A 27757-nucleotide genomic window follows, 5' to 3' on the forward strand; every position below is an offset into this window, starting at 1 on the left:
TTGCTTATGTGTATCAAACGGGCTTCAAAATTACCTGCATCACTCGGCGTGCCCAACGCACTTGCAACTCTTAGGAGTGTCAAACAATCGGAGTGTAACACAGTGAAATGTTGAGGCAGGTGAAAAGCGTTTGGTTAATGGTGAATATTGACCTAATGTGCGTCTTGTTGCCGAGCCCCACCCTGGTATATTGATTGACAGGTAGGGGGCGTGATTGGCTTGGAATGCTTTTTTAAATCCACATTGAATTTAAAAACATTATCGTGGGGTATTTAATGAAAATTAAATTCAAACGTCTTACACATAAGTGTCAATGCATTTAAGAAAAATAAAAGACATTTAAATCACATTTTTTTGCAACCATTTTGCTGCACCTTTAGCTCAGAATGCATTTTGAAATTCACACTGCATTTTGCTACAATTATCTCGCGGTAGCACGATGAAAATGCAATCCCAAGTGTCCTACCCACTACTGTGGAGATGACGAGTCAGTGTCAGTGTCGCCGACTTATCTCTTAAACTGAGAACAAGCACTAATTTATCAAAATATTAAAATGTTAATTCAGTCTCCTTACTGTTTTTCCCTGACACATTCATAATCATTACTTCTGCCGGTGCGCTGTGGCAAGCTTTATGCGTGTGCTTAAGTGCTTATTAGGATATGTAGGCAATTAAATGCTCATTATATTGATTTAAATGGTTTATTAATAAGCGTGCGATTAGTCGACTAATGCTTAAAATTAACGACTACTAGTCGAACAGAAAAATCCTTAGTTGAGGACAGCCCTAGTAATTGTTGATGGACCTAGCTGGATGGTGACATCATGCTGTAGAGTCATAGTGGAAGGGAAGACGAGAAGCTCAGTTTTTGCCAGGTTGAGCTGTAGGTGATGTTCTTTCATCTGTTGTAGATTTATAGTGGGAGGGATGAGAGGAGTGTAGGTTTTTTTGGGTTTTATGTTTGGGTTGTGTGATAGAGCTGTGTGTCATCAGCATAGCAATGGTAGGAGAAGCCATGCGCCTGTATGACAAGTCCCAGTCATAATGTGTATATGGAGAAGAGGACAGGTCCAAGAACGGATCCCTGAGGAACCCCCGTGACCAGATGATATTCTTTGGATACCTCCCCTCTCCAGGACACCCTGAAAGACCTACCTGTGAGATAGGATTCAAACAAGGGAAGTGGAGTACCTGTGATTCCCAATGATGAAAGGGTGGACAGAAGGATCTGATGATTGATGGTGTTGAAATCTGCAGACAGATCTAACTAATGATTTGGAATCAGCTTTCCAAATCCAATCAGCAGGGCTTCAGTCTCAGTTGAGTTGCAACTTTTTTTTTTAATTGTGACTGGTTAATGTCCAGCAGGTCATTCTGAGAAAAGATAGACGATACCTGGTTGAAAACAACTCACTCAAGAGTTTTTGCTACGATTGGGAAAAGAGACAGATCAGTAACTTTCTACTTCTGAGGTGTATAGTGTGGTTTTTTTGAGCAGTGGGGTTACCTAAGGTTGCGTTGGGGATAGTGCCTGTGAGGAGAGATGTGTTGTTGATGTGTGTGAATGCAGGTAAAAGTGTAGGAGAGATTGCTTGCAGAAGGTGTGGTCTAGAGGTAGGATGGGTTGAAATGAAAGATGGTGGTAGGATGAAGTTGGGACACAGGAGAAGTTTAGATACTTATGCTTCTTTAAGGACAGAGAAGAAGGAGAGATGGTTATCTGTGGATGTGGTTGGTCTGAGTTCTTGACTGTGTGAAGCTAAAAACTTGACCTTTTGATTTGTACCATTTTCTATTTGCAGCCTTGAATTTAAATAGATGTTTAAGGAGAACATCAGATAACCAGAGATTGGAGCAACTTGTACACGCTGGCCTGGAGAAGAGAGGCAGATATTGTCTAGACAGGATGTTAAAGTGGAGCATAAAGTGTCTGTGGCAGTATTCACATCCATTGATGAGAACTGGGTGGGAGAGGGGAAAAAGGATGACACAACAGATGAAAGGTGGGAGCGAGAGGGAACAGGTTTCGTCTGAATGAAACCAGCAGAGCGGTTGGTGAAACACAAGAAGGAAGGTGTAAATTAAAATTAATAAAGAAATGATCAGACTTTGAAAAATCATGAATGTAGCATTTGAGTCTCACCTTTGTTTTGTGTGGGTTTGAAGCTTCATTTTGGAGCTTGACAGTCTCCCTTCACTTTCAGTATATTGAAGAGCAGCCATCATATTCTTCAAAAATCCTCCTTTTGTTTTCTGCACTGTGTGTTCTATGGGTTTGGAACAATATAGCAGAATATTCTTTTGTGTGAGAAAATCTCCTGAATATTCTTCAGTACAAAAAATCTCCAAGTCATTTTTCTAAAGTGAAAACCCCACTTCACATTATATAAGGTCTCTAATCGTTTGTTTCCAGCTGTAAAAGGGGAATTCAGGAGTGAGCCGTCTACCCTCATGACCATTTGTTTTCCACTAGCCTTTCCACTCTTTAAATTGCTGCCATGTCTACAAGATTCCAAATAAATATTCTGGGGTATATAATGCGAGCCAGTGTGCTGATGGGTGGCATCTTACACAAGGTGAAAATTAATATCATCATAAGTTGAAATGGATAAGAAACAAGCTGAGTACCCCTTTGGTTTAGAAATCACCAACTAGAATAAGCTTTGGATCAATACCAGTATTTTTTTTTTTACAGCTGATTATTTTGTCTATGAAAAGAAAATGCTAAAATGACCAGCTGATATATGATTGTAAAGTGCTTTGGGTGAACAGCAATACACAAGAAAGTGCTATATAAATGCCTCATTCATTCAACTTCAGAACATCTCATGCTGGATATCATGAATCATCAGGTTTTGTTCATGCCAACTCTAGTGCTGCTGTCATTAATGAATAATAGGGTTTTTTTAGTGAGGAATTTAGTGATGCTTTTACTTTTTTAGTTTAATTATTTGTAATTCAATTTTTCATTTTTAAGAATGTTGTTTCACCAGCATTTTCAGGCTTTTTAGACCCCACTGTATTTTCCCACCAATTTTTTATGGATTTCAATGTTGTCATGTCATTCTGAATTAAATAAAGGCTTCAAATGACAGAATAGATTGATTTATTTGGCAAATAAGAAATGTATTTACAACACACACAAGTAAAAACCCTGATATGAAAACATTTGACATTGTGTATGTATGAACTGACATGAATATGTGCCCAAGTGAGTGATGTTCCACAGTACTGAGGTGAATTTTAACCCTGATCCCTTGGTTTCCTCGATGCTACAGCTCCTGAGACAAGTGATGTCAGAACCTTCTCTCCCAATCAGGAGACAAGCATGAGAGGATGCTGCTGAGGATCTAGTCTTAGCTAATGTTCTAGATATAATTTGTGCTCTAGGAGCATCTCAGGTCCTCAGAATCGCACTCGTACCCTCCAAGAGTACGTGGTTAGCACCTTGTTCTTCTTCCTCACGATGCAGGTGTATGTTCCCTCATTGATGGCATTTGCCACAATAGTGATGTGGTCGTCTTTCAGGGAAATGTAGCCCGGATGAGAGAAGTCCAGAAGCTCGCCGTCTTTATACCAACTATCAGTTTGAGAGAATGCTTCAGGTTAGGACATTTCTAACAAACACAAATCTCATTTATGCTTTAAAACATTTTCTCTCTAAAAAACACCCACATTCCAAACAAATTTTTCAAATCTTCAGGATTGACATCACATACAGAGCCTGTAAAAAGACTTCTCATGTATGTTTTACAGCATTGAGTCTCAGAGGAATTAAATGATTGGCAGAAAATTCCTGCTGGAGGCAGACCAACAGTTCACATTTTCAACTCAAGATCTTGTTAGTAGAGACTCTGAAATGGACCTGAAATGGATTGGGCATATAAGGGAGACATCCAAAATGTAAACTATTGGTGTGCCTCCAGAACTGGGCTGGAAAATGTGATCTAAAAGAATTACAAAGATAAAGTCCAAAATAACCAATTTCATAAGAATGAAACTTTGCAATACAGTGGACCTCTAGAGGGCCAGAGTTGCCCAGCCCTGGTTTAAACGAGCACAAACGCTTCTCACAATAATAAAAAGGTAGCTAAGTTTCACTACAGGTGCATCCACACATGAATTTAATGATGAGAGGCAACATGTTTGGGTTAAGTAATTTGCATAAAAATATGCCCAGACCACCTCCTTATCAGCCAGGGGTGTGCAGTCCTGGAGGGCCAACAGACTCGTGGCTGGAATTGCATCTACAATACCAAATAGTGACTTTAAATGGGGTTGCACACCGGCTGAGAAGCAGTGATTTTGTTTTCTATCATTTTACACACAGAGGTGGTTCCACTCTGCATGTGTCCATGGAGCCCAGCTATGGCTCAGGACACTGTTCAAAATCCTGCTCAATATCCTGCCACACCACAGAGTGCCATTTACATACAGTGGTTTTCCATTAAATAACATTTGTCCCAAATTACTGTTAATGCACATAATGACTTAATGACACCCTATGCTGGAACATCACGTATTGTGCATTTTTCAGGAAAACACATCTTTCTGTGGTTTGAATAATGTCCATATGAATCATACAGAAAACTAGAATAATATAGCATATGCTTTCTCTGTCCGTTTGCCCAGTTTTTTCAAACACCTAACTTCAAACTCATCGACACCGCTTTGTTCATTCTTAAAGTGAACTTCTGTCTGTTTGATGATTAGATTAACTGTTCTGGACTACTACTAGGTTTGCGATACCTGTGCATTGTCTTAGCCATGGTGCAGCTCTGTGCTGCGCTTTTCATCTGGTGTGTGACCACCTTAAGGGGGTGAATATTTCTGTGTCAAAAACACCAAGGGAAATCCTCTGTACTTCAATGTTGCAGAACAATAAAACATGAAAACCACTAAAGGGCAAATAATTTTTATAGGCACTGTACTTTTCAATATCAACATGGGTAACACTCTGTGTGTAGAAAAGCAAGAACTCACTAGATTTTGCCTTTCTTGGCTGCTATCTTCTTACCACAGCGGAAGGTGAGATTCTTTCCCTCCACAACAAACTTGTGTTTTGTCCGTGGGGGAGTTGGGGTGGGCGGGGCAGTGGGAAATGGGAATTCTGTTTGAAAATTAAAATGAAATAAGATTGCACAACTGATTACTTGTCCAGAACATAATGGTAGCTAGCAGTGGAATGAACTAGCATCACTCCTGTTGTTTAAAAGTCTTTGTTCATTGTTTTCTCTTGTTCACTCCCAGTGCTGCAGGTTACCTCACTCCCTCACCTCTGTTGGCTCCAAGAATCTCTATTCATAGACCTACTACATTTTTGTAGTAGCTGAAGCTGAAGTCAGAACATGATAACAGAGTTATGTATTGTTTGATGCGGAACAAAATCTCCATGCATCTAAAGGGCATTTCGCACCGCGGGAACCATTTCATAGTACCAGAACTAATTGTGGAACCACCCACTTTTTGGCGTTTTCACACTGTCAGAACTGGGTGTGATTTTAGTACCGGGCTGCCTTTTTCGAGAACCAAATTAGCTCCTACTCCGGAGCAGGGTCTAACCAGCACAACTGGTACTACCCGTGACGTAAGTAGACACTACCTCAAGGAAGTTGATTGGCCAAACGAGTTTGAAAACACCCTCACCCGCCATGATTTAAAACGCTGTGAAAACATACTGTAAACATTGTGTCAATTATTTCACAAGTATGACGAACAGCGATAGATGAATGGATGCTGAAGTGCAGGCACTTGTAGCAAATTTAGCACTTCCAGTTGTCGTTGGAGATTCTTAGTCCTTTCTGTTCTTTCAATCGCTTTACGTATACGTCAACATTCCATGTCCATTATTGTGAAACCCACGAGACACAACAAAAACACAGCTCCGATCACAGCGTCCTCCATCCTCCTGTTGTTAACGTTGTTCTTCTTTGTTTCCGTTATTGATCGCGGACAAATGACGTTGCTGTCGACTGTCTTACGTCACTTCCTAGTACACACTGTCGGTGCGAATGCAACACTTTAAATGGTACTGGTAAATAGTTTGCGCAAAATCATCCCAGTAATTTAGTACTGTACATTTAGTTCTGGAACTAAAGCGGTGTGAAAAGCCCTTAAAACACCAAAGCCCAATTCACATTTGAATTTTCATATTCTGTCAGGTTTAAGGATAAGGGTCCACAAATTAAATTTCACACATGATAATGAATGCTTGTCATAGTGTGCATGCATCACGCACACACGCATATAAGCACTGCACACACGTACACTCATCGCAAAGTCTTGATTGTGGATTATCTTTCTGTGTTTGATCTTGGACTGTTTCCTCATGTTTGATTCTCTGCTGCCTGCCCCAACCTATTGCCTGTTCTTTGGACTGTGATTGTGAGCTGCCTGCCCCAACTTTTTGCTGTCTCTTCACCCTGTATCATTCTGATCATATTGTAAATAAAGCTGCAGTTGGATCCTCACTCCGCTGACTCTTCATTACAATAATAAAGAAATTCATTTTTTTTATTATTAAGAAAATAAACTGACCTGAGTTTCCCTAATCCTTAGATTAATCCCGAACCAGTAGCGACTCTTCTGATTTGTCACCTGCTTCTTCAGAGTTTCTGGACTCTTCTGAGGTAGTGCAATAACTTTTCCACCCAATAGACTAAGGGTAGCCAACTCTGCTCCTGGGGGGCTACCATCCTGCAGGGTTTAGCTCCAACCCTAATTAAACACACCCAAACCATCTAGGTCTTCAGGATTACTTAAAAAGGCTAGGCTAGTGTGTTGGTTGGAGCATGGTGTGTTAGCATGGTTGGAATAAAAACCCCCTGTTTCAGCACTTGTCTTTCACACCTTAGATCTGAAAAAAACTCCAGAAAAGGGCATGTAAAGCTTTGAAAAAGTGAGAGTGTAAAGGGTGGGAAGGGGAGAAAACCAATAAAACGGAGGCCTACAACACCCTCATTATACGGACAAATTAATATTAAAATATCTTTGAAAAGAAAAGACTAAAGCCAGTTACTTTTTTGTTTACTCTTCTTTGGATTTATGGTTTGCTGTGTATCACAATAATCCGTTGTGTCATCGCATTCATGCTCAGACGTACCACTGTATCAGTGCCCCTTATTTGCTTGTATTTAATTTGAATAAGACATAATATGTGCGCATACACAGTGCTGATTCATGTTCGGAGCACGAGAGAATACGAGATATGTTCACATAAACTGGAAACACACTTGCCCCAGTCCGGATATGAACTTTGATCCACGCACTGAGTTTTCTCATCATACAGCGAGTGTTCTCATCTAGCGTTCTGCATAGAAACTACTCTCTTATGCACGCTCCATGTGTTGTTACATATTAAATATTGTTACTGTTACCTTTACAGAGGTGAGCGGACAGCGCGGAAACTCTTTCATGAGATTTGAATTCTCCTCTGTAATACAACCTCTTGCATAATACAGCTCAGTGACTGGATCATAAGAGTTCTTTCTTATGAATAATACTGAGAAAAGCTCAGAAAACTGGTGACATAGATGCATACTCTCCAGCCACGGCAGCCAATCACCACTGCAAAATAACACATATATGTGACTTTTTGTGATGTTGGTTCGACTTTGCTTTTTGAACTAGAAGATGAAATAGCTCCAAAAATTGATAATAATAACAACAACCACTTTTCCCTTAATAATAGACATAATGAGTGCTGTTGTTGTTTCCACTGATGTGCAACCTGTTCATATATCTTAACATCTCAAATAAGTCTGCAGGAAGATCTGCTATAGACCCTATGACTGTACTGGATGATGCAGCAAAAATGGCAGCCCACTGCTCTGGGTGTGTGTTCACTACCATGTGTGTGCACTTGGATGGGTTAAATACAGAGCAAAAATTTGGAGTAAAGAGCACCATACTTGGCCACATGTCACTTTCACTTCACGTCACATTTGAACTGCTTCTGATTGCAACAATCTTCACCAAACTGGGTCTCTATAACACCTTATGCCTTCACAAGACTGCCTTCAACACCCCTACTGGCCATTATGAATATCAAGTAATGCCAATTAGGCTGGTTATTGTCTCAGCCATAACCCTGCTCTGTCAAACAGGTCATTTTTTCGAACAATTCATTAGTAACTAGCACCATTGCAGAACCCCTTACTGATCTAACTACGAAGACCACTAGGCACCTTCTATGACTAAGGAGACAGAGAAGGCTGAATGGGCATTTAAACAACTGAAACCGCGATAGTTACAAACCCATACTGACCTTTCTGGATAATTAGTTGCCCTTTATAGTGGATGTAGATTCCTCAGGCTTAGGGTGTTGAGCTGTTTTGTGTCTTTTCAAAGTTGGCACTTGAAAAATGAAGACACTGTTAACCAGCCAGTTGGAGTCAAAGTTAACTTCCCTATTTTGAAATGCTTTTGGATGTTTTATTGAAGAATTCATCCACCTGTCATCTATTTTTCACCCTCAATCTAATGGTTAAACAGAGAGGGTTAACCAGTAGAAGACCCTTAAATGCTTGGTCTGTAACAACCAGATTTCTTGGAGCTCATGTCTGATTTGGGTACAGTTCACTCACAACACCTAGTTTTCTTCCTCTGTAGATATTTCCCCCTTTGAATGCCTGTTTGTGTTCCCCCATTTTCTGGAGCTGGAGTCTGAGGTCTTTGTACCATCTGCAACGCAACTGGTCCAGAGATGCCAACTTCCCTTATGAAAAAGAAGTTTATTCAAGTGTGCTATTAGTATACTTCTTTTAAACTAAAAATAGGAAAGTATGCTTTAAGTTGACCTTTTATGTACTTCTCAGAAATGGGCTTTATGTACTCCTCAGAAATATACTTAAAATGACATTTAAGTATACTTGACTTATACTTACAAAAAGTCTAAATACATTTTAACTATACTTGTGCTCCTAGAATACGTGTTTTCATTGTTATAAGGCAGAGGGTGCTAGTACACATCTTCTGTACAGAATTTCCAAGAAAACACAAGTGAAGAAGAAAAAGAAACAACAGATACTAACACTAATGTTGATCGACTCTCTCAAATGTTGATCTAGGGTTTGATTATCATTCTGAATCCAATTCATAGTCTTTTTTCAGCTTTTTGTTCAAAATGGTATTTCTTTAGTTCTTTATTTATTTATTTTATGAAACTTACCCACATTCAAGTGTTTAAAAAAAGAATGCATGAAGCTAGAACAAAATGTTTATGTTTACAAGCAGAGACCCTGTTCTTTCTTTGGATGTTTTGTATGTTCAGATATTCATATAACAAAATATATACAAATTAAAACCTAAATTGGGACATAGTAGTATACAAAAAGTATGATGTAAAGCTCACTTAAAGAAAACTTATGAGTATACTTGCAGTATAAAACTACTAAACTAGTAGTTTACTGAGACTATACTTCAAAGTGTACAAAGTATTTAATTAGTTAACTCTCAGTATACCTATAAGTTCAGTCTGCTAAGTATAACAGTAGCAAACTTTGAGTACACAACTAGTTGAGCTCTATGTTTGTAGTTTGTACTGCAATTATACTAAAAGTACACTTTGAAGTATAGTCTCAGTAAACTACTAGTTTAGTAGTTTTATACTGCAAGTATACTCATAAGTTTTCTTTAAGTGAACTTTACATCAATGTAATAACGTAATAATATTTTATTTTATTATCTGTATTTAATGTTCTACTGTTAGTGTTATCTGTATGCACCAAGGGTCTGAGAGTAACGCAATTTCAATTCTCTGTATGTATGTACTGTACATGTGGAAGAATTGACAATAAAACAGACTTGACTTGACTTGACTTAAAGTATACTTTTATATACTAGAAAGTGAGCCAATTTAGTCCCAAGGAGTATTGAAACAGTACACTTACAAGTATACTACTAGAACACTGATATTTGTATACTTGCTACGTAAAGTATACTTAAAAATATACTTGAACTTTACTTAAGTATGCTTAATAAAATAAACTTGAAGTATGCTACTTTTTGGTAAGGGTTGCCTGGTGGAGTGCAAGGAAAGCCTTACTGTATATCGATACTCTTAACAGGAAAAGGCTAATCAGGACACAGTCCTATGCCACTACACTGTCCAGGTCAGAGGGTTTTGTTCAACAAGGGATCTCCTACTTCCTGTTGAGTCTCAGAAACTGGCCTCTCATTTCACTGGTTCATTGGTTCAAGATTTTCTGAAAGATTAACCCTGTTTCTTACTGACTCTTGCTGCCCAGATCAATGCGCATTCCTCCCATCTCTCTCCCACCTCTTGTCCCTCTATCTCCAATCCCTACCCCATGTGCTAGACATCATCGGCAGCAAACCAACAAACACTGTTCATTGGCTGCTGATCATCCGACTGCTCTATGGAAAAGCCAAGTATCTCTTCCAATGCTGCTACCCAAGCTGTGGTTCAAAGAACATCAGGAGCCATTCCTAGCAGAGGGGCTGCTGTAAGACTTCTGCCTGAACTGACCTTTCCAGCCACTAGAAAGCATTTTGATCATTTTGATTCTAGTTTATATACCAATCAGATTGTTTCCACTTGTGTTTTTCTCTATTTATGTTTAGCCTAGTTAATATGCTGGTGTTCAGTCTTGAGCCTTCCCTGTTTGTTAGCTAGCTTCTGTGAAAATGTAGTACTCTTTGTTGAATGTTTAAGACTTTTTTGCATCATTTGACTGCATACAACAGTAAGGCATTCAAGATATGTTGAGTTCATACTTCATCCGTCTGGTAGTACTCCTCTTCCCAGTAGTTCAGCGGTTGAGCACCACCCTGTCTGGAAGATTAGGGTTTGATTCCCACCTACAGCACTTGTCACAAAAACTCGTTCCACACCACTTTTCTATGGTTAGCTTGCTTGTCAATAACATCAAAGACATTTCACACATCTCAGCCTAGTAAACTATTTTAGACACACATTTTGCTGAGATTATCACACCATTATTTACCAAATTTAAAAAAAAACATTTTTGATATCCATTTATTTTTGTGGTATACTAAAAAACCTCTCCCCTAAATAACATGCAAAAACTAAATGTTCTGTGGTTTGTTGCTCTAAATGTATTTCAGATGGTCTCTTCCTGTCTAAGCAGGCAGAATTGGCCAGAATAAGCTGCAATGAGGATCACACTTTATATTATCTAGATCTGATATGACTTTTTTTTTTTTTTGGTGATTCCTGGTCTGAAATAACCGGCCTCTTACCATAACAGAAGTCACAGCTGGAAGGACAGTGTTTCTGCATGAGTATCCTCTTGCTGTCACAATAACCCTTCCTTGCCCAAGCAGGACAGATAAATAATCGATCCAAACATCCTGCAGTGGTATGGACAGGAAAACAGGAAATAAGAAGGTGTCAGGTGTCAACTGTAGAAATGCAGCAGCTTTGTATAGTTATTTTTTTATTTAATGTTTTTTTGTGCTTATGAGTAAAATACCATATAGTCGATGTAATCCCCAAACCTCATCTTGAGTGATGAGTTTGCGGCCTGTCAATGTGGCGTTGAGGTGCATTAAAGCCTTGCGATTCTGGGAATGCATCAAACCCAGTACATGACCGATCTCATGGGCCGCCACATGAACTAGATCTGTCAGCCACACTCCTGAATACAATGAAAATCACAGACACAAACACATACAGGTCAAACCTGCTTCCCATTTTAACCCCTAAAAATAGAGCAGCAGAAATCATGATTCTGAATACCACTAAACAAAACAACATGCATAGTTATTAGAACTAGAGGTTCTAATAAAATGTTAATTGCTGCACTCTTTTTTAAAAAAAGAAAAAATGTAACAAATTTTAAAGGGGTGGTTGATTGCGATTTTACTTTTTTAATGTTAGTTAGTGTGTAATGTTACTGTTTGAGCATGAACAATATCTGCAAAGTTGCGGCGCTGAAAGTTCAATGCAAACTGAGTCTTTTAAAATTCTGGCAGTTTAATGCCTACAAAAATGGCTGGTAAGGGACTACAACGAGCATCTTCCTGTGTCCGTTACGTCACGAACCCAGATAAACCCCACCCCCGGGAACACACAACAAAGGGGGCGTGGCCCTGTTGTGCTGCTTTAGAGAAGAGAAAACTAGGGGTGCATGTAAAGAGCTGTTCATCGCCATTGAATCACAATTCTGTCTTCTAACGATTCTAATGGATTCACAAGTTTCAAAACCAATGACAACCAGCGGTTCTCAATCCTGTTCCTCGCGTCGCCCTGCTCTGCATCTCTCTTTCTCTCTCGCTTTCTCTCCCTCTCTTTCTCTTTTTTTCTCTCTCTCTCTCTCTCTCTCGGTCTCTCTCATACAGATCATCAGATCAGCTCCAACAAACTTGAATGAAACTGAATGAATGATTCAATGACAAATACATTTGTAACAGTCACTTGTTAACACCTACTGGCGTAACAATATAATCAATACAATCTTTATTTGACACGTTACTTTCAAAAGGTGATTTAATCTATTTTGATCACTACCATAGACATCAGTGTTTATATCTATTTTTAATCTTTATTAAACCTGTGTAATCATATGAATTTTGTAGAAACTGTTTCATGCCTATACAGAAAACTGCTCTTTTTGGGCCATTGGCAGCACCAGCGCAGATTTTAATGTTCTAATGTTATTGTACTTGTTAAAGCTTTAATTAAAAAGAAAATACTGTGCTTCTTAATGCTTCTTAAAGGGGTGGTTGTTTGTATGGAAGCAGATTAGTCTCAAATATAATTCACGCAAAAAACACGATTCACACATGCGTAGACAATTTCATATGCATGAAACCTAATTCACGTACACACAAAAAAAATTCACGTGCGTGAAAAAATATATATATTCACAAAAAGCAATTCACATGCGCAAAATAAAATTATATATTCATAAAATACATTTCACAAATGCAAAACACTCGGATTTGTGTGTGTGTGTTTTTGAGACTTTCCTGGCAGAGCTCTCTTCCCACGTGGGTCTGTCGTACTCTTTAGCCAATCAGATGCGAGCTTACCATTCAACCAATCATATCATAAGCCACTGAGAGTGCATTCAAGGAGTACGATTCTGTGCACCTTTTGCGCAATATGGATTAATTAGAACAGAAATTAAGCCTTTACATCAGTAATCCCATAGACAGTAAAAGAAATGGACACAGCGACCCAACTGGAACTCAATTGAGACAAGTGAAGCCCATTTTTAGCGATTTTTAGAACTTCCGTTTCTGACGCGCAGAACTAAGCTTGATGACGTCAGCAACCTGTCTGACAGATGTAAATCTTCTAGTAGCTGTGCGTGCAAATTGCCATCATTAATCTTGCAGAGACGGCGAGCTTGAGCGGGGAGTTCTTTGGCGTGAGTGAGCAGGAGTAAGTATTCTGATTAATTATTTTGTATAGTATTTTAAAATGTAACGCAGGGCTTCTATGGGCTTCTCTCTTGACGTCTCCCCGATTGCCTGCGAGCTTCTGAATGCACTCTCAGTGGCTTATGATATGATTGGTTGAATGCTAAGCTCGCATCTGATTGGCTAAAGAGTACGACAGACCCACGTGGGAGAGAGATCTCTCCCAGGAAAGTCTCAAAAAAACACACACACACAAATCCGAGTGGATTCGTAGTAAATGACGATTTGTACATTCAGACACTCGTACATTTTAAACATTCAAAGGTTTTTGTGCACAGTTGTATATCTACGAATTGTGTTTTGCATTTTTGAAATGTATTTTATGAATATATAATTTTATTTTGCGCATGTGAATTGCTTTTTGTTTGTGAATATATATTTTTTTTCACGCACGTGAATTTTTTTTGTGGTCCGTACTCGTGAATTAGGTTTCATGCATGTGAAATTGTCTACGCATGTGTGAATCGTGTTTTTTGCGTGAATTATATTTGAGATTAATCTGCTTCCATAGTTTGCGATTGAACTTTTTAAACATTAGTGTGCAATGTTGCTGTTTGAGCATAAACAATATATGTTAAGTTACAATGCTGAAAGTTCAATGCAAATGGAGATATTGTCTTTTAAAATGATGGCAGTTTAATGCCTACAAAAACGGCTCGCAGGGACTACAACGAGTTACATCCTGGGTTTGTGACATCACAAACCCTGATAAACCCCGCCCCCGGGAACACACAACAAATACGGGGGCAAGTTGCACTGCTTTAGAGAAGAGGAAGAAGTTCACATAGTAATCTATTCATATATGAATCGCGATTCTGTCTTCTAAATATTCTAATGGATTCACAAGTTTCAAAATCAATGTTCTAAAGCAGCGGTTCTTAATACTATTCCTCTCGCCGCCCTGCTCTCCATCTCTCTCTCTCTCTCTCTCAGATCATCAGCTCAGCTCCAACAATGAACCCTTCCATTTATACACTTATTTTCACATAGCAATGAGAAGCGTTATACATGGATGCACATGCGGTTGCTGTGCTGTATTAAAGCTTTAAGCAGAAAAAAAGGGGGGGTGGGGGTAACACGTGCCTTTATTCCAGCTGAAGCGCATGTTTCCCAGAATCCAGTACTCATCATCATCAAAGTGGATCTCTCCGGTCTGAGGAAAGAAGGCATGGGCCAGTTCTCCAGTGATGCCGTCGAAACAGTGGTGCAGGTAGGACTGCAGACAGTCGGTGTGGTTTCCAGAGTAGAAGCCTGAAGAAAATCAACCAACCAATATGATTCTTGAATAGTACATCCTCTCCTATACGCATTATACCAAAGACAATATATCCTATTTTTTTATGTCTCCATGTCTATAATGCAACTCAGAATCAGTCCCATTTAACTTAATTTAACTGACTCATCTGACTCAAAGTCAGTTTAGTTGAATCTGTTAGAAATTAGTCACTGGGGTGGATCTTCTGAATGTGGCAGTGATCAATGAGAATCATGTGAGGAACCGACAAGCTAGAGGTGCATGTCCCAAAACAATGACAAAACTCGCTGCATAACTAACCACAGCATGATACATTGTTGAGAAACTAACTAGCAATTCTGGACCATTTCCTGTAAAAGGAAGAAACTTTGTCACATATTCATCATTTACACCATCTTGTTCGTTGATGATGTCAAGCAGGTGGTGAAGTGATAACTTCAGTTAATCAAATTAATGGAAGAATCTTGTTTTTGTTCTCTGTTATTTTTGCTGGTACACACACATGGTGCACTCTTCAAAAACAGTGCTTTAGTTTTCTTAAGAAACTAAAAGATGTAGAATGAAATTGTATATGTATGGAATGAAAGATATAGATTGAACTACATGTTAGCATGCTTATTTTGCTCAAGTGCATGATCCCCACATCTCATAGTAACAACAAACTGTGCTTCTAACCACAGGTTGAGAGATATAGTTCCAACCATACAAATTTGAGATGGTGTTTGCAAATGTTCGCTAAAACTCTAGATTTGGGAAACACCAAATCCTTGAACTACGTCATTAATGATGGAAGTTGTGACCATAGTTGGCACATTATGCTGAAAAACCTTTTTCTCAGAAACACAAAACCACCAGCTTACCTCATTCTCTGTTACTTTTTCACTTCAAATTCCTCTGTACTGCAACAAAACAAACAAACAAAAAATTTATTTGATGTACCGATTTTGATGTCGGCCTCTTGATCAGATGGGACCTCACGAAAACTGAAGGGCGAGACATCGCTCCACATAGAGAAAGCCTTGGCCATGCCTCTCCTTGTGTCACTGGCATTCAGAAGATTCCTTGGAAATGACAGCAGTCTGCATGAACACACAAAGCACCCATTAAAATGTGGACAAGTAAACAAAAAAAGTACATTTATTCACTGAGGATAAATGATTCTGCCATCATCTACTCATGTTGTTCCAAACTTGTATGACTTACTTCCTGCCGTGAAACACACAAGAAGTTCTAAAAGAAGTTTTATACCAGATCAAACTTTGACAGACCAGGAGATGCAAGACCCCAATGAAATATTAATGGCATAAATATACAGTATGACCAGAGGGAAACAAATTCTGTACTCATTGTGCTTCCGATACACACTTTTGAAATCCTACAGCTTCCAAACACGTGTAAACATAAAAAAAAAAAAAAAGGAAATAGGTCATGAAATATCATCAAAGCAGAAGCCATGCAGGACTTCACAGGTTTCAGACAGAGGGCTGTGATATCAGACGGATGCACAAAAACAAAAAAGGATTCTTACTTGTAAGTCAGCTTGAATTTGTCCCACTTCAGTTTCTCTGGAGTGAGCGTGTAGCGTTTGTTTCTGGAAAGGTGAAGCACATGGGAGCGGGCGTCTTTATGAATTCCAATGATTAAAACACCAGACATGAGAGCTTCTTCTTGGACAAAAAAATCTCAGATTAGATTAGATTGATCTGTGAGCAGGATTTTCCATGAAGGTCTGTTCCACGCTTGCTCCTACAAGAGCGATAAGTCCACTTGTGAGGTGCTTTAAAGTGTAATTTGCTCTAATAAATGGCTTGTTGAGCCAGGAACACATCTTGTATTGATTAGTCAGGACTGAAATGAGCGCAGGCAGAGAGGAAAGTTCAGTTCAGTTATTAAGTCAGACTTGTTGGGCTGCTCTTCTCATCTTTCAGCCAGACTGCTCCACTGTCTGATGTAAGACAATTATTTCATGCTCTTTATAGAACAGTGCATGCAAAGCACTGCAGTACATTTACATTCAATTACAGTAGCACATTAATTCACTAATGAACTATTTTGTACAAGTGGTAAATATTACAAATTCTTAGTCTAAAACTCCAAACCGATCACCCTTATTACACATTCAAAACCTGCTATTGTGTTTTCACATCTCCTTTCGTACTCATTTCAAAATACAAGGTAATTGTCATATAATAAGAACATTTGGTTTAATCACCAAAACACAACAGCATGACCTCAATGAAGTAATTTTATCAAATAAAAAACATATACAGTTAAAATCAGATGTTGTCAGACAGAGCGCCGTGGCTCTTGCTGATAGTGATGATAAGGTAGAATAGTTGAATCACAGTGTTACTATAGTAAATCAAAGAAGATTCTCGAACTCCAGCCAAAAGGACTCTTAAGAGGCTTTTAAGAGATTTACACATGATGTTCTTATAATACTACAGTTGAAACACACACACACACACAAAACAGTATTATCTTATGTGTAAATAAACTTTCAGATTTGCTCTAACCACACATAACTTTTTTCTTTTTTTTCTGGGAGTTTATTATCTGTGTGACTTTTCTTGTGAAAGAATTTGACCTCTGCAGTATTAGTGAGTTGAAAACTAAATTTTTGGTTGAAGTGTGCAACCACAGCCCACACATTCACAGCAAACACATGCTATCAACTTGCTGAAGTACTCAACTACACAACTGGTCATTCTAGGAAATGAACCACAAATAAACATTAATATAGCTTTAAAGAGCCCATGCCATTGTTTCCATGACACTGTTGACGTGATTCACAGGAAGCTTTGGTGGGACATATCAAACAATCTTTTTTTAAAACCATGGATGAAAGCACTTTCATGAATAAATTTCATTCTCAACAATAAATTCCAGCAAATTTCCAGCTAGTTGGTGACAGGTAATAATTACACTGTAATTTAGTGGAAGGGGTCAAATTAATCGTAGCGAGGATGTATTAGAAAAAAAAATGATGCATGCAAAATCAAGATTGTTGGTAGGTTTAGCAGTAAATAAGACTGTAAGTGTATGTCCACTAAAGGACTCTCAACTATATAAAGGTCTTAAAGCTAACAGCCACAAAAACCCAGTTTTGATTTCATAAGAATGTGCACTGTAATGAATTGGCCAAATATGTAAGTCTATGGGGGGAAAAAGGGGGAAAAAATTAAAGCATGTCTTTTACTAGCCATCAAAAATCGCCTCATTTTATATTGTTATCCCAGAAGGTATTTGGCCTGAATTTGAACTCAGACGATGTTGAGAGCACTCTCTGGGTTTCATAAAGCTGTCCAAATTTTTTCACTTCGCCGGTAATCTGACCTTAAACTAGTGTTTGAAACAGACACATTAAGCAGACATTCACAGACACATACACAAACACAGCAGAGAGCCAAGGAGTCTCTGGGTTAGAAATCGACAGTGTTTGCATAAAGCTTGGCTCCTTTTTGCTTCACACAGAGCGTACAAACGTCCAAACTGGATGAATGCATGGACTAACATGGGAGATTTTCTATACGTGCTGAAAAGTCCTTTGCTGACTTTTATTTCAATATTCTAGAAAAAGGGTCAAGTGTCGATAGAGTGCCCGAGTCTGAGTGTTTTAAAAGGTAAAAAGCTAGCAGATGCCACTTGCAAATGCTGACAGGAGCAGTAAAGTTAAGATAGCTATAACTACAGGAGACTGAGACCATTTTGGTCCGACAGGGCAGAGGGGACATTCCTGAATCCCCAAGGCCTGCCTTTATATCACATGCATTTACAAGCTGACGTGGTTTTTTAAGCTGCACTCTTGGCAAGCAAGACTTCCATTCTTTTCCAGTGGAAAATAATTGAAAATGGAAAAACGTATTTTAGGTCCAAGATACATTGACGAAGTGGAACTCACAAATGACAGTGTTTTGGGGCGGATCAGCTTGCCGCCTAGTTTCATCATACAATATGTGTTCAGCTACCCTCGAACTCATGATGTAAAGGAATTTGAGACTTGAGTAAGATCTCTTTGTAGGTTGGTGCAACTACACGCTAAAGCAGACGCTCGCAGGACTGTCTAAAGATTTATTCAGAGATCCCCAGAACCCCATGAACCAAGAAGAAACACAATGGGACATGAGTGCATTTCAAGAAACACGTGAAGCTAATACATGGGTGACTTATCATGAGTATTACTGCTCCGTACTATTGTAATAATAATACAAGCCTTAATAAACTGTACGAGAGCAGATGATGAACAGAGTCTTCAAGAGCAACAAGTCCGAATTCTTAAAATGCCATTTTAAAGGCATCACTAAATATATAAAATGTTGTATGTTTTTTTTTTGCAGGACATGATTTGGAGCCACGTTATTTGCCCAACTCTGAGGTTTGGTGTTGGTTGCCAATGTCAATGTCAAATGGAATTCATGCGGCTTTCTGCAGCTGGCACATGGATCCTCCCAGGACTGTTTGCTGTGTGCATTCCAGTCACTCGCAGTTGAAAGAAAAGAAGGTGGAGGTTTAAGGCCCTGATATACTTCAAACAAAATCGAAGAACGAACTGATATGACGTCATTTCAAACAAAATCAGGCCGAAACAAAGTTCGTTGTGAGTTCTTTTCGGCAGTTCGAAACAGCTGACCAAAGCGAACTTTCTGGGGGAGTTTATTTTGGCTCCTAAACACTTTTGAGCTTCCATTGGTCTGTGGCGGTTACGCAATTGGTGGCTGTGTTCTGAAACTCCACCTTCTTTGACGTGCAATTTTTTTTCCCCTGGATTGTTTCTCATTCTACAGAGGTCCGACAGGAGAACAACATCTCCTGAATACACTAGCTGAGCTGGCGCAAATATATCCACACCTGTACAATCGCTCGCGGAGAGACTTTAAAGATTCAGAGAAAGCATTTAATTCCTAGAAAGAAATTGCAACGAAGCTTGGTGTCGATGACCCGGAGTTATGCAAAAAGTGACGTAGAGAAACATCTGAGACAAGTTTTCCAAAGCCATGAAAAGAATGAAAGGAAAGAGTAAAGTTATATGGTAGCAAGTACCAGATACATGTGTTTCAAATAAATGTTACACTATACTGCTGCTGCTGTTGTTGTTCTATCAATAAGCAAATTTAAAGGGTATACAATAAATAAAATGCCAAAGGAACATACAATAATAAACCTTTGTTTTTATCAAAAGTAAATCATGATACCACATAAAATATAAAAAGGTGCAACAATTTATCCAGTTTAATAAATAAATTTTTAGATGCTTATTTTATTTCCCCTATAAACTCATGAAATAGAGTCTAACTGTCTTGGAGCTAATCCTGACGAGTTAGTTAATAAGTTTAATGGGCTGTGTTCAAATATACTTGATGCTGTTGCCCCTTTTAAACTGAAATGACCTAGAAGTTGTGTACATCCTTGGTTTAATGATGAAGCTAGGGCGATTTGACAGAAATTGAGAAAAGTGGAAAGGAAGTGGAAGAGGGATAAATTGCAAATATCATATGATTGCATCAAAGAGTGTATGATTCACTATCAAAAAACTGTTAAGATTGCAAAGGCAAATTATTTCTCTGATCTTAATGCTAAAAACGCTCATAGTCCAAAAATATTATTTAATACCATTAATAGTGTGCTAAATCTGATATCTGGATCTGTCTCCTATGGCCTGTAAAAACTTTCTTAAGTTTTTCACTGACAAGATCGATGTTATAAGACCATTTATTGTTCCCTCCTCTCTGGACTTCCCTCAGTCCACATCAGTTTCTACATATTTATCTGAATTTACTCCAGTGTCTCACAGTTATCTGGTGCAAATTACTTATAAAATTAAGCCCACTTTTTGTTCATTGGATGTTGTTCCTCCTCGTCTCTTATTAGAGACACTTGACACTATTAGTCCAAGTTTATTGTCAATAATTAATAGCAGTTTAATTAGTGGAATAGTGCCATCTATTTTTCAGCATGCCACTGTGCAGCCACTACTCAAAAAAACAAATCTTGATCCAACAGTTTTAAATAATTACCGTCCCATTTCTAAATTACCGTTTTTATCAAAAGTTTTGGAGAAGGTTGTGTTTAATCAGCTTTTTTCTTTTCTACAGGAAAATGGAAATTTCAATAAATATCAGTCTGTCTGCAGACCTCAATACAGTACAGAATCTACATTGCTAAAGTATTAAACAACTTATTGTTGATTGTCGATTCTGGCAATTGTGCTGTTTTAATTTTGCTGGACCTCAGTGTGGCATTTGACATGGCATTCTTTTAAATCGCTTAATTGGGATTCAAGTTCGTGTTTTCAATTGGTTTGTATCCTATTTCAAGGATCAAACCTTTTTCGGTAGAGACTGGAAAATATTCATCATCTTGTGCACCAGTTTTGTATGGGGCTCCACAGGGCTCAATTTTGGGTCCTGTTCTATTTTTTTATACATGCTTCCTTTGTATGCTATATTTAAGAGGCACAATATTTCATACCAATGTTATGAAGATGATACTCAGTGTTATGTTCCCTTGCACTCAAAGGAAGTCTCCAGTTAACAGTGTCTGTTTGATTGTCTGAGAAATGTTAAACAGTGAATATCTGCCAACTTCCTTCAGTTAAATGAGTCTAAGACTGAAGTCTTAATTTTTGGCTTCCCAGCCTCTACAGAGGTTGTGGCCAGTAAACTGGGATCTCTATCTGGTAATCTTCATTCATATGTCAGAAACTTAGGCATTATTTTTGACTCTACTTTGACTTTTAATTAACAAATCAATGCTGTGGTTAAAAAATATGTTTTTATCAGCTAAAGAATATTGCAAAGATGAAGTAATTCTTAACTTTAAGAGACATGGAGTCTGTAATACATGCTTTTATCTAATCCAGATTAGATTATTGTAATGTATTGTACTTGGGTGTTTCACAGTCTCTATTGTCACGTCTTCAACTTGTTCAAAATGCTGCCACTAGACTGTTAACTGGAACAAGGAAGAGGGAACATATTTCATCAGTGTTGATCTCTCTTCACTGGCTCCCAGTTAAATATCGTATCCATTTTGAAACATTGTTGTTTGTTTATAAGGGTTTACATGGACTGGCTACGTCATATATCTCTTATCTCCTTCTGTTCCACTGTTATGCCTCTAGGGAACTTCAATCAACTAGTAGTCTTCAGTTGACTGTTCCAAGGACATGCTTGAAATTGAAAGGAGATAGTGTCTTTTCAGTGGCTGCTCCACAGCTATGGAGCAAGTTGCCACCCTATATAAGCACTGCACCAACATATGCTGATTTTAAGTCTCTTCTTAAAACTTATTTATTTACTGTTGCATATGGTCATAAGTAAGTGCAGTGGCATAACTGTAGTGTACTATCTGTCTCTGTGTTCTATGTTTACTTTTGTATTTTGGTCTATGCTTAAATTTTGTACAGCACTTTGGCCAACAGCTGTTGTTTTTAAATGTGCTCTATAAATAAATATGACTGACTGACTGACTCATTTAGCCTTTCAGCTTCTCTGTTCGACTAGTGATAACACCTTGAAGTAAGGCAAAGGTTGGCATTTAAAGTCTAGTACACTGGGAAATTAAAGGTTTGTGGAGAATAATGCTATAGAGAATCGGTCTGTGGTGGCAAAAAGAGCAGAGGCTTGTTTTGGTCTGCAATCAAATCCACAGAAATGTTTGACTACTGTCCAACATTTTTCATACAACCTACTGTATGGTCTCTAATTATTAGTGTTAGGGGTAACACAATAAAAGTAACACAAGTTACATAATCAGATGACTTTTTTTAAATGAACAAGTAAAGTAATGCATTGCTTTTAGATTTACACCAAAATATCAGAGTACTTTTTCAAATAAGTAATGCCAGTTACTTTTGCCGAAAATATAACTTTTGGGTTTTTTGTTTATAAAACAAGCAAAAAAGCAAGCCCAGCCCAGGTGACAAAAAGTAACGCAAAAGTAACATAATGCATTATACGTAGTTAGTTACTTTTTATCGAGTAATGCAATATTGGAATGCATTACTTTTAAAAGATCCTTTCCCCTATACACTGCTAATGGTGGCCAGCAAGTCAACAAGTGATACTATGTTTGGTAGCAATAACCTGGCTCGTGTATGTACTTGGACATATGCATAACCTTGAGGATAGTTCTCAGATGTGGGATCATTGGATGGATACGGATAACTTTGCAAAATACGTGGCATCAAATCTTTGAATCATATTCAAGGACTTTTTGTTTGAAGCAGTAAGTAGCACGTAAACCAGATGAGGATGAATGTGAAGAAAGTGGATTAAAGGTAATTTAGCATACACTGAATACAGGGATAATGCTGCCAAGCAGCCTTTTCCTGGGTAATGACCTGGAAAGAGTCTCTGATCATTGTATTTTCTTGGAATTGCAGGTCATTTTCTCCACATGCAGGATATCAGGATATTGGCCTATACAACTAATCATATCCATGTCACGCTGTTAGATTCAGGAACAGAAAAAGGATAAATCTGTAGGTAGCAGCTTGATCCAAGTGTCTTGAGGTTTGGCTGCTTTCCTCTTCATATGTTTGGTACTCTCAAAGACTCTTTTCATTGTAGCACCACACTGCATAAAGATACATGACAAGACACTGTGGCCTATATTCAATCTCCAGCTCCTTCCAGGATACAACTGCTCACAAGAATCATGGTTCAAGGTGTTTTTAATGGACAAGGAACCATGTTTGACAGTAGCTGACCTCAGTACAAACAATCAATAAAGTGATCTGTTCAAAACAAACACTGTAATACACAAGAGAGTTGCTGTAATTGATTGTTAAAGCCTTTCCAAATTCAAAATGCAGTACTTCAGAGCCTTATCGATGGTCATGCTCCTTCCATGACAAAGACAAACTATCTTTTTTGTGATGACCGAATGATCAGGCACTTTCCAAAACGGATGTTCATATTGTTCATACAAATCAAAAGAGCTACTATTATCTATTCTTTCACAGTGTCTGACAGCTTTCTCAACTGTTGGCCATGAGCAGATTTATCGCTCAGTCATGAGCTGCCACTGCTGACTGTAAATTATGTAACACTGCTAGATCCAGAAAAGTCTTCTGTGAAATAGAAAGGTCTGAGATGTGGACTGGATACGTTTGTAGATTTACTGAGACGGTGTAGTAATATGACAAAGCAAATAGCTAAATATCCCAAACGAAACTGTCAACACTTCCATAAACCAGTCAGACTGAAAAACCTTGGACAACTAGTAATGCAAGGGTTAAAATCCTAGAACAGTCAGACTGAAAAACCTTGGACAACTAGTAATGCAAGGGTTAAAATCCTAGCTGATCAAACACCTGCCTGTGACTAATGGACATTGTAAAGTCACAAGTAAAGTTAGAGCCAAACTCTATCTAGGTCCATCCCTGTCCACTGCCGATACACGTCGAGGGGTCAGTAACACACTAATGGGTAAAGTCACAAGTAAAGTCATACTATCCATGCCAATACACATATTTCAGCCTTGTCCCCAAGGATGGACAAAAGACTGATTATATAACTACTACAGATGGTGCATAGTATGGTACTGTACCTTCCATCTACATTCAGTATTGCACATAATAACAAGAAGTGGCAATACTGCATCTTTAATAGGACAGTGAGATCTGTCTGGGATTGTATCTATTTAGACTTAATGAAGTCACTTGAAGAACACTGTCCTGTGTTGACAAGAAGTTAAACAGGGCAGGACATTCAGAAGGATTTGTTAACTTTTAATAGTAAATAGCCAGTAACCTTTATTTATATCACAACCATGTAAACCATGATTGGCTCATTTTATTGCTAGTTAGTGGCAGCCAAGGGGTCAGGGTTTGTTTTAGGTTAGTTAGTTAACAGCTGCCGTCTCCTTTGACATCCATTCAAATGTAAATGTGTAGGCTATTCCCATTAAATATTTTTTGCAAACAATATATCAAGCACTAAAATTTCACTTTAAAGTCACAATGAAATAAAAGGAGTGACAGATCTTTTCTTTTGTATTGTGATTTACAGTACATCTGAGTGATTATTGAAAAAGAAAAATAGGTGAGTACTTGGTTCTATGCATCAGTTGTTGATTGGATGTTGAGATGGGAGCGTGGCATTCAAAAGTGAGGTTTAAAGGAATAAATAGTTAACCCGAAAATAAAACTTTGCTGAAAATGTAATCACCCTCGGACCATCCAAGATCAGGATGAGTTTGTTTCTTCATCTGATTTGTAGAAATGTAACATTGCATCAGTGCCTCATCAATGGATGCTCTGCAGTGAATGGGTGCCGTCAGAATGAGAGTCCAAACAGCTGATAAAAACATCACAATAATCCACAAGTAATCCACAGCACTCCAGTCCATCAGTGAACATCTGAAGAAGACAAAAACTGAAACAAATCCAGCATTAAGAGTCCATAATCCATAATAACGCTTCCTCCAGTGAAAAAAAAAAAAGTGCATCTCTTGTTGTCTCTAGCCACATATTTTTGTTTCAAACTGTTTTGGCTTGTAAATGATCCTTGATCTGTGCAGATTTCTCTCCTGATTCAGACCAGAACACTTTTTCACTGGAAGAAGTGTTATTATGGATTATGGATTTGTATTTTAGCCAGAAGCAACGGTTTGTGGTTAAAAACCTAATGATGGATTTGTTTCTTACAAACACGCAGCTTTTTGCCTCACAAGACATTAATTGACTCTCATTCTCACGGCACCCATTCACTCCAGAAAATCAACTGGTGAACAAGTGATGCCAAATTTCTCCAAATCCATTTTGATGAAGAAACAAGCTCATTCTCATCTATTAAGTGCACTAAATGAATGCAGAAGTCCTGCACATGTCACCAGAGACATGTCATAGTCAGTTAAACATCCAGACATTTTGATTAAACATTTCGAAGTCAAAACATAAAAAAATGAAACATGCACAGATGAATTGTACACAGTAAGATCTACAACATGCATTTAGTGTAGATTTTATTTTATGCCTATATTCAGGTGGTGTTCACTGCTAATGATTCGTGAGTGCCCATACTTCCAGGACTACATGTGCCTCCTAGCACCCTGCAGTGCCTAGTGATGAATGGAAAGCTCTCTCCAGGCATTACAGACCTCCTCTCAGGTGGTATTAGTATGCACTATATAGGACAAAACTTTGGAGAAGCCTGTGAGTGGAAAATGAGTTGTCCTGTTTCTTGGAAGAGAAAGGAGAACAACAGGATATTTTAAATATTGTGTAAGTGTTTTTGTTTTCCTAAGGGGTAAACTAGTATGGATCGGTCAAAGTGAAGAAGCCTAAAAACCACAAAACACCAAAATGCATCGTTTGGAATTGCCAAAAGTGCATCCCCGAACGTTTCAGAATGTGAAAGTAGAAGAGAAACACACACAAAGAAAAGACACACAAAGAAAAGAAACCGCGGCAGAAAATGTACGAATGGAAATGCAGAAGAATGTCATAACTGCTGTCAGTCAGGGGTCGTTCTTGGCCAGACACGCGTCGCTCGTGACTGCGTCGCGTCTCTTTTAAGAACGACGCGTCAAGTTAAAAGCGGTTTGCCGCGTCTCGGATCCCCTGCGTTGCGCTTTTTTTGGACGACCGCTTACGACTTGTAGTTTTATAACTCGAGGGTTTCAATTGATTGTTTCGCATCATGCGTGACGCCTTTGAGCCGCTTTGACGCGTGTCTAGAGTTCTGCAAGGAAAAAGCGCGCTTATGAAATTATCGTTCTAATGAAAATCTAGCATACCTCAAGTCTCCAGACAGGCAAAGCCGTGACTTCATGCATCAAGAGCCCAAACCCCGCCGCCGCGAGCAGAAGCAGTCCTGCGAAGTATTCTTCTTTCCGCAGACTGCCATAAACCTCACGCACCATCTTCGCGACGTCGCCGTCCAAATGATTTCCCCTAACAAAGACGTGTCAGACCTCACCATTTATTCCCCGCGGGTGACTGGGCTTGCCATTGGGTTCGTGCAGCTCTGAGAGCGGTCAGTGCGCCAGACTGCAGCTCAGCTGAAGCACACATTGTAATGCAATCAATGCTGCTTTTTACTACACTTGCTGTTTCATTGTCATTTTTGGAGGATTAATCATCTTTCAAAAGACATCTGCTTTTGATTCGGCCTCCAGAATGCATCATGCTTGCGTTTAAAAACAAAAGTAGCCCAAATAGCCTTTTTTGAACATCCAAGTTACTTTGAAATGTCGCCTTATAGGTTACAGATTACAAGTTACTCTACCTAAAATGTAATAAGTAGTGTAAGTATTTCAGTTACTTTATTAAAGGTGCAACTGATCGCATTTGATTACTTTTTGAATACTTTTCTAAATACCTAATGTTTCAACTGTTAATAATTTTTCAAACATGTAAAGTAACGTTGTTAGGCTCAACACTGATTATTGTCAGACTTTCAGAATCCCTCATCAACTGAAATAAGATTTTTATAATTTAAGCACAGCCACCACAAAATATTACTTTAAGATTATTCTGAGGTTAAATACAGATTTAAAACTATTACAAGAAATAGTTGATACTGTTTTTGAAATCAAATCTTCGCACAGCTATGACAGAAAACTCTGGCATCTAACAATGCTTTGGAAAAAAGTTAATCTTAAATAATAGTATACATAAACCCAAATAGGAAATAAAACAGTTATCAAATAAGCATGTGTCCTAAACTCCTGAAACACTGGCGTCTCATATTTTAGAGTAGTCACTGCAATTCACAAAATAAATCAATTAAATCTGTATGTGGGTGTATGTGAAAAAAAATCAGATGTAACCCCTTTGTAATCGTCAACATTTTCTTAAGTAACTGTAATTTAATTACACGTTTTTCTAAGTAACTGTAAGTGATTACAATTACATTTATTTTGTAATTAAATTACGTAATTCCATTACATGTAACTAGTCACTCCCCAACACTGAATATACCACAAAATGCTGAGCTCTGCATTGGTTTAATTTGTACCAAAGTAGTTGTTTTTTTAAAACTTTAAATTAACAAAGTAAATTGGACTTTTAACATTTACACACAATGTATTTGAACAAATCAGGTAACATGAACCCTGAGCCACCAGAAAAGTTAAAAACCATAA

The 27757-nt window shown here is 38.3% G+C and overlaps 1 protein-coding gene across 4 annotated transcripts; it reads right to left on the reverse strand.

Moving 5' to 3' along the window:
- Positions 1–3089: 3089 nt before the first annotated feature.
- On the reverse strand, positions 3090–26712 carry LOC109100302 (matrix metalloproteinase-23-like). 4 transcript variants are annotated; one of them, XM_042729083.1, is made up of 8 exons: positions 26408–26711; positions 16194–16256; positions 15605–15744; positions 14494–14661; positions 11457–11621; positions 11224–11334; positions 4984–5110; positions 3090–3580 (listed from the first exon to the last, which is right to left on the reverse strand). In XM_042729083.1, exons 1-8 carry the CDS (start codon positions 26440–26442, stop codon positions 3406–3408), a joined length of 984 nt encoding a protein of 327 aa, XP_042585017.1. In that variant the 5' UTR covers positions 26443–26711; the 3' UTR covers positions 3090–3405. The 4 variants fall into 4 exon arrangements, with proteins under 4 accessions (XP_042585017.1, XP_042585014.1, XP_042585016.1 ...); XM_042729080.1 differs by having other exon boundaries at positions 16194–16333; positions 26408–26700; XM_042729082.1 differs by having other exon boundaries at positions 16194–16329; positions 26408–26547.
- Between the last annotated feature and the right edge of the window lie 1045 nt (positions 26713–27757).

Source organism: Cyprinus carpio, chromosome B8, assembly GCF_018340385.1.
Source record: "Cyprinus carpio isolate SPL01 chromosome B8, ASM1834038v1, whole genome shotgun sequence".
Taxonomy (NCBI): Eukaryota; Metazoa; Chordata; class Actinopteri; order Cypriniformes; family Cyprinidae; genus Cyprinus; species Cyprinus carpio.

Excerpts from the sequence above, each read along its gene's own strand:
- LOC109100302 (XM_042729080.1), bottom strand. The coding sequence starts at position 26,533 with ATGGTGCGTGAGGTTTATGGCAGTCTGCGGAAAGAAGAATACTTCGCA. Across the intron at positions 15,745-16,193 it reads AAATTCAAGCTGACTTACAA|ACTGCTGTCATTTCCAAGGA; the intron begins GTAAGAATCCTT and ends GTGTTCATGCAG. Across the intron at positions 3,581-4,983 it reads GCCAAGAAAGGCAAAATCTA|TTGGTATAAAGACGGCGAGC; the intron begins GTGAGTTCTTGC and ends TCAAACTGATAG.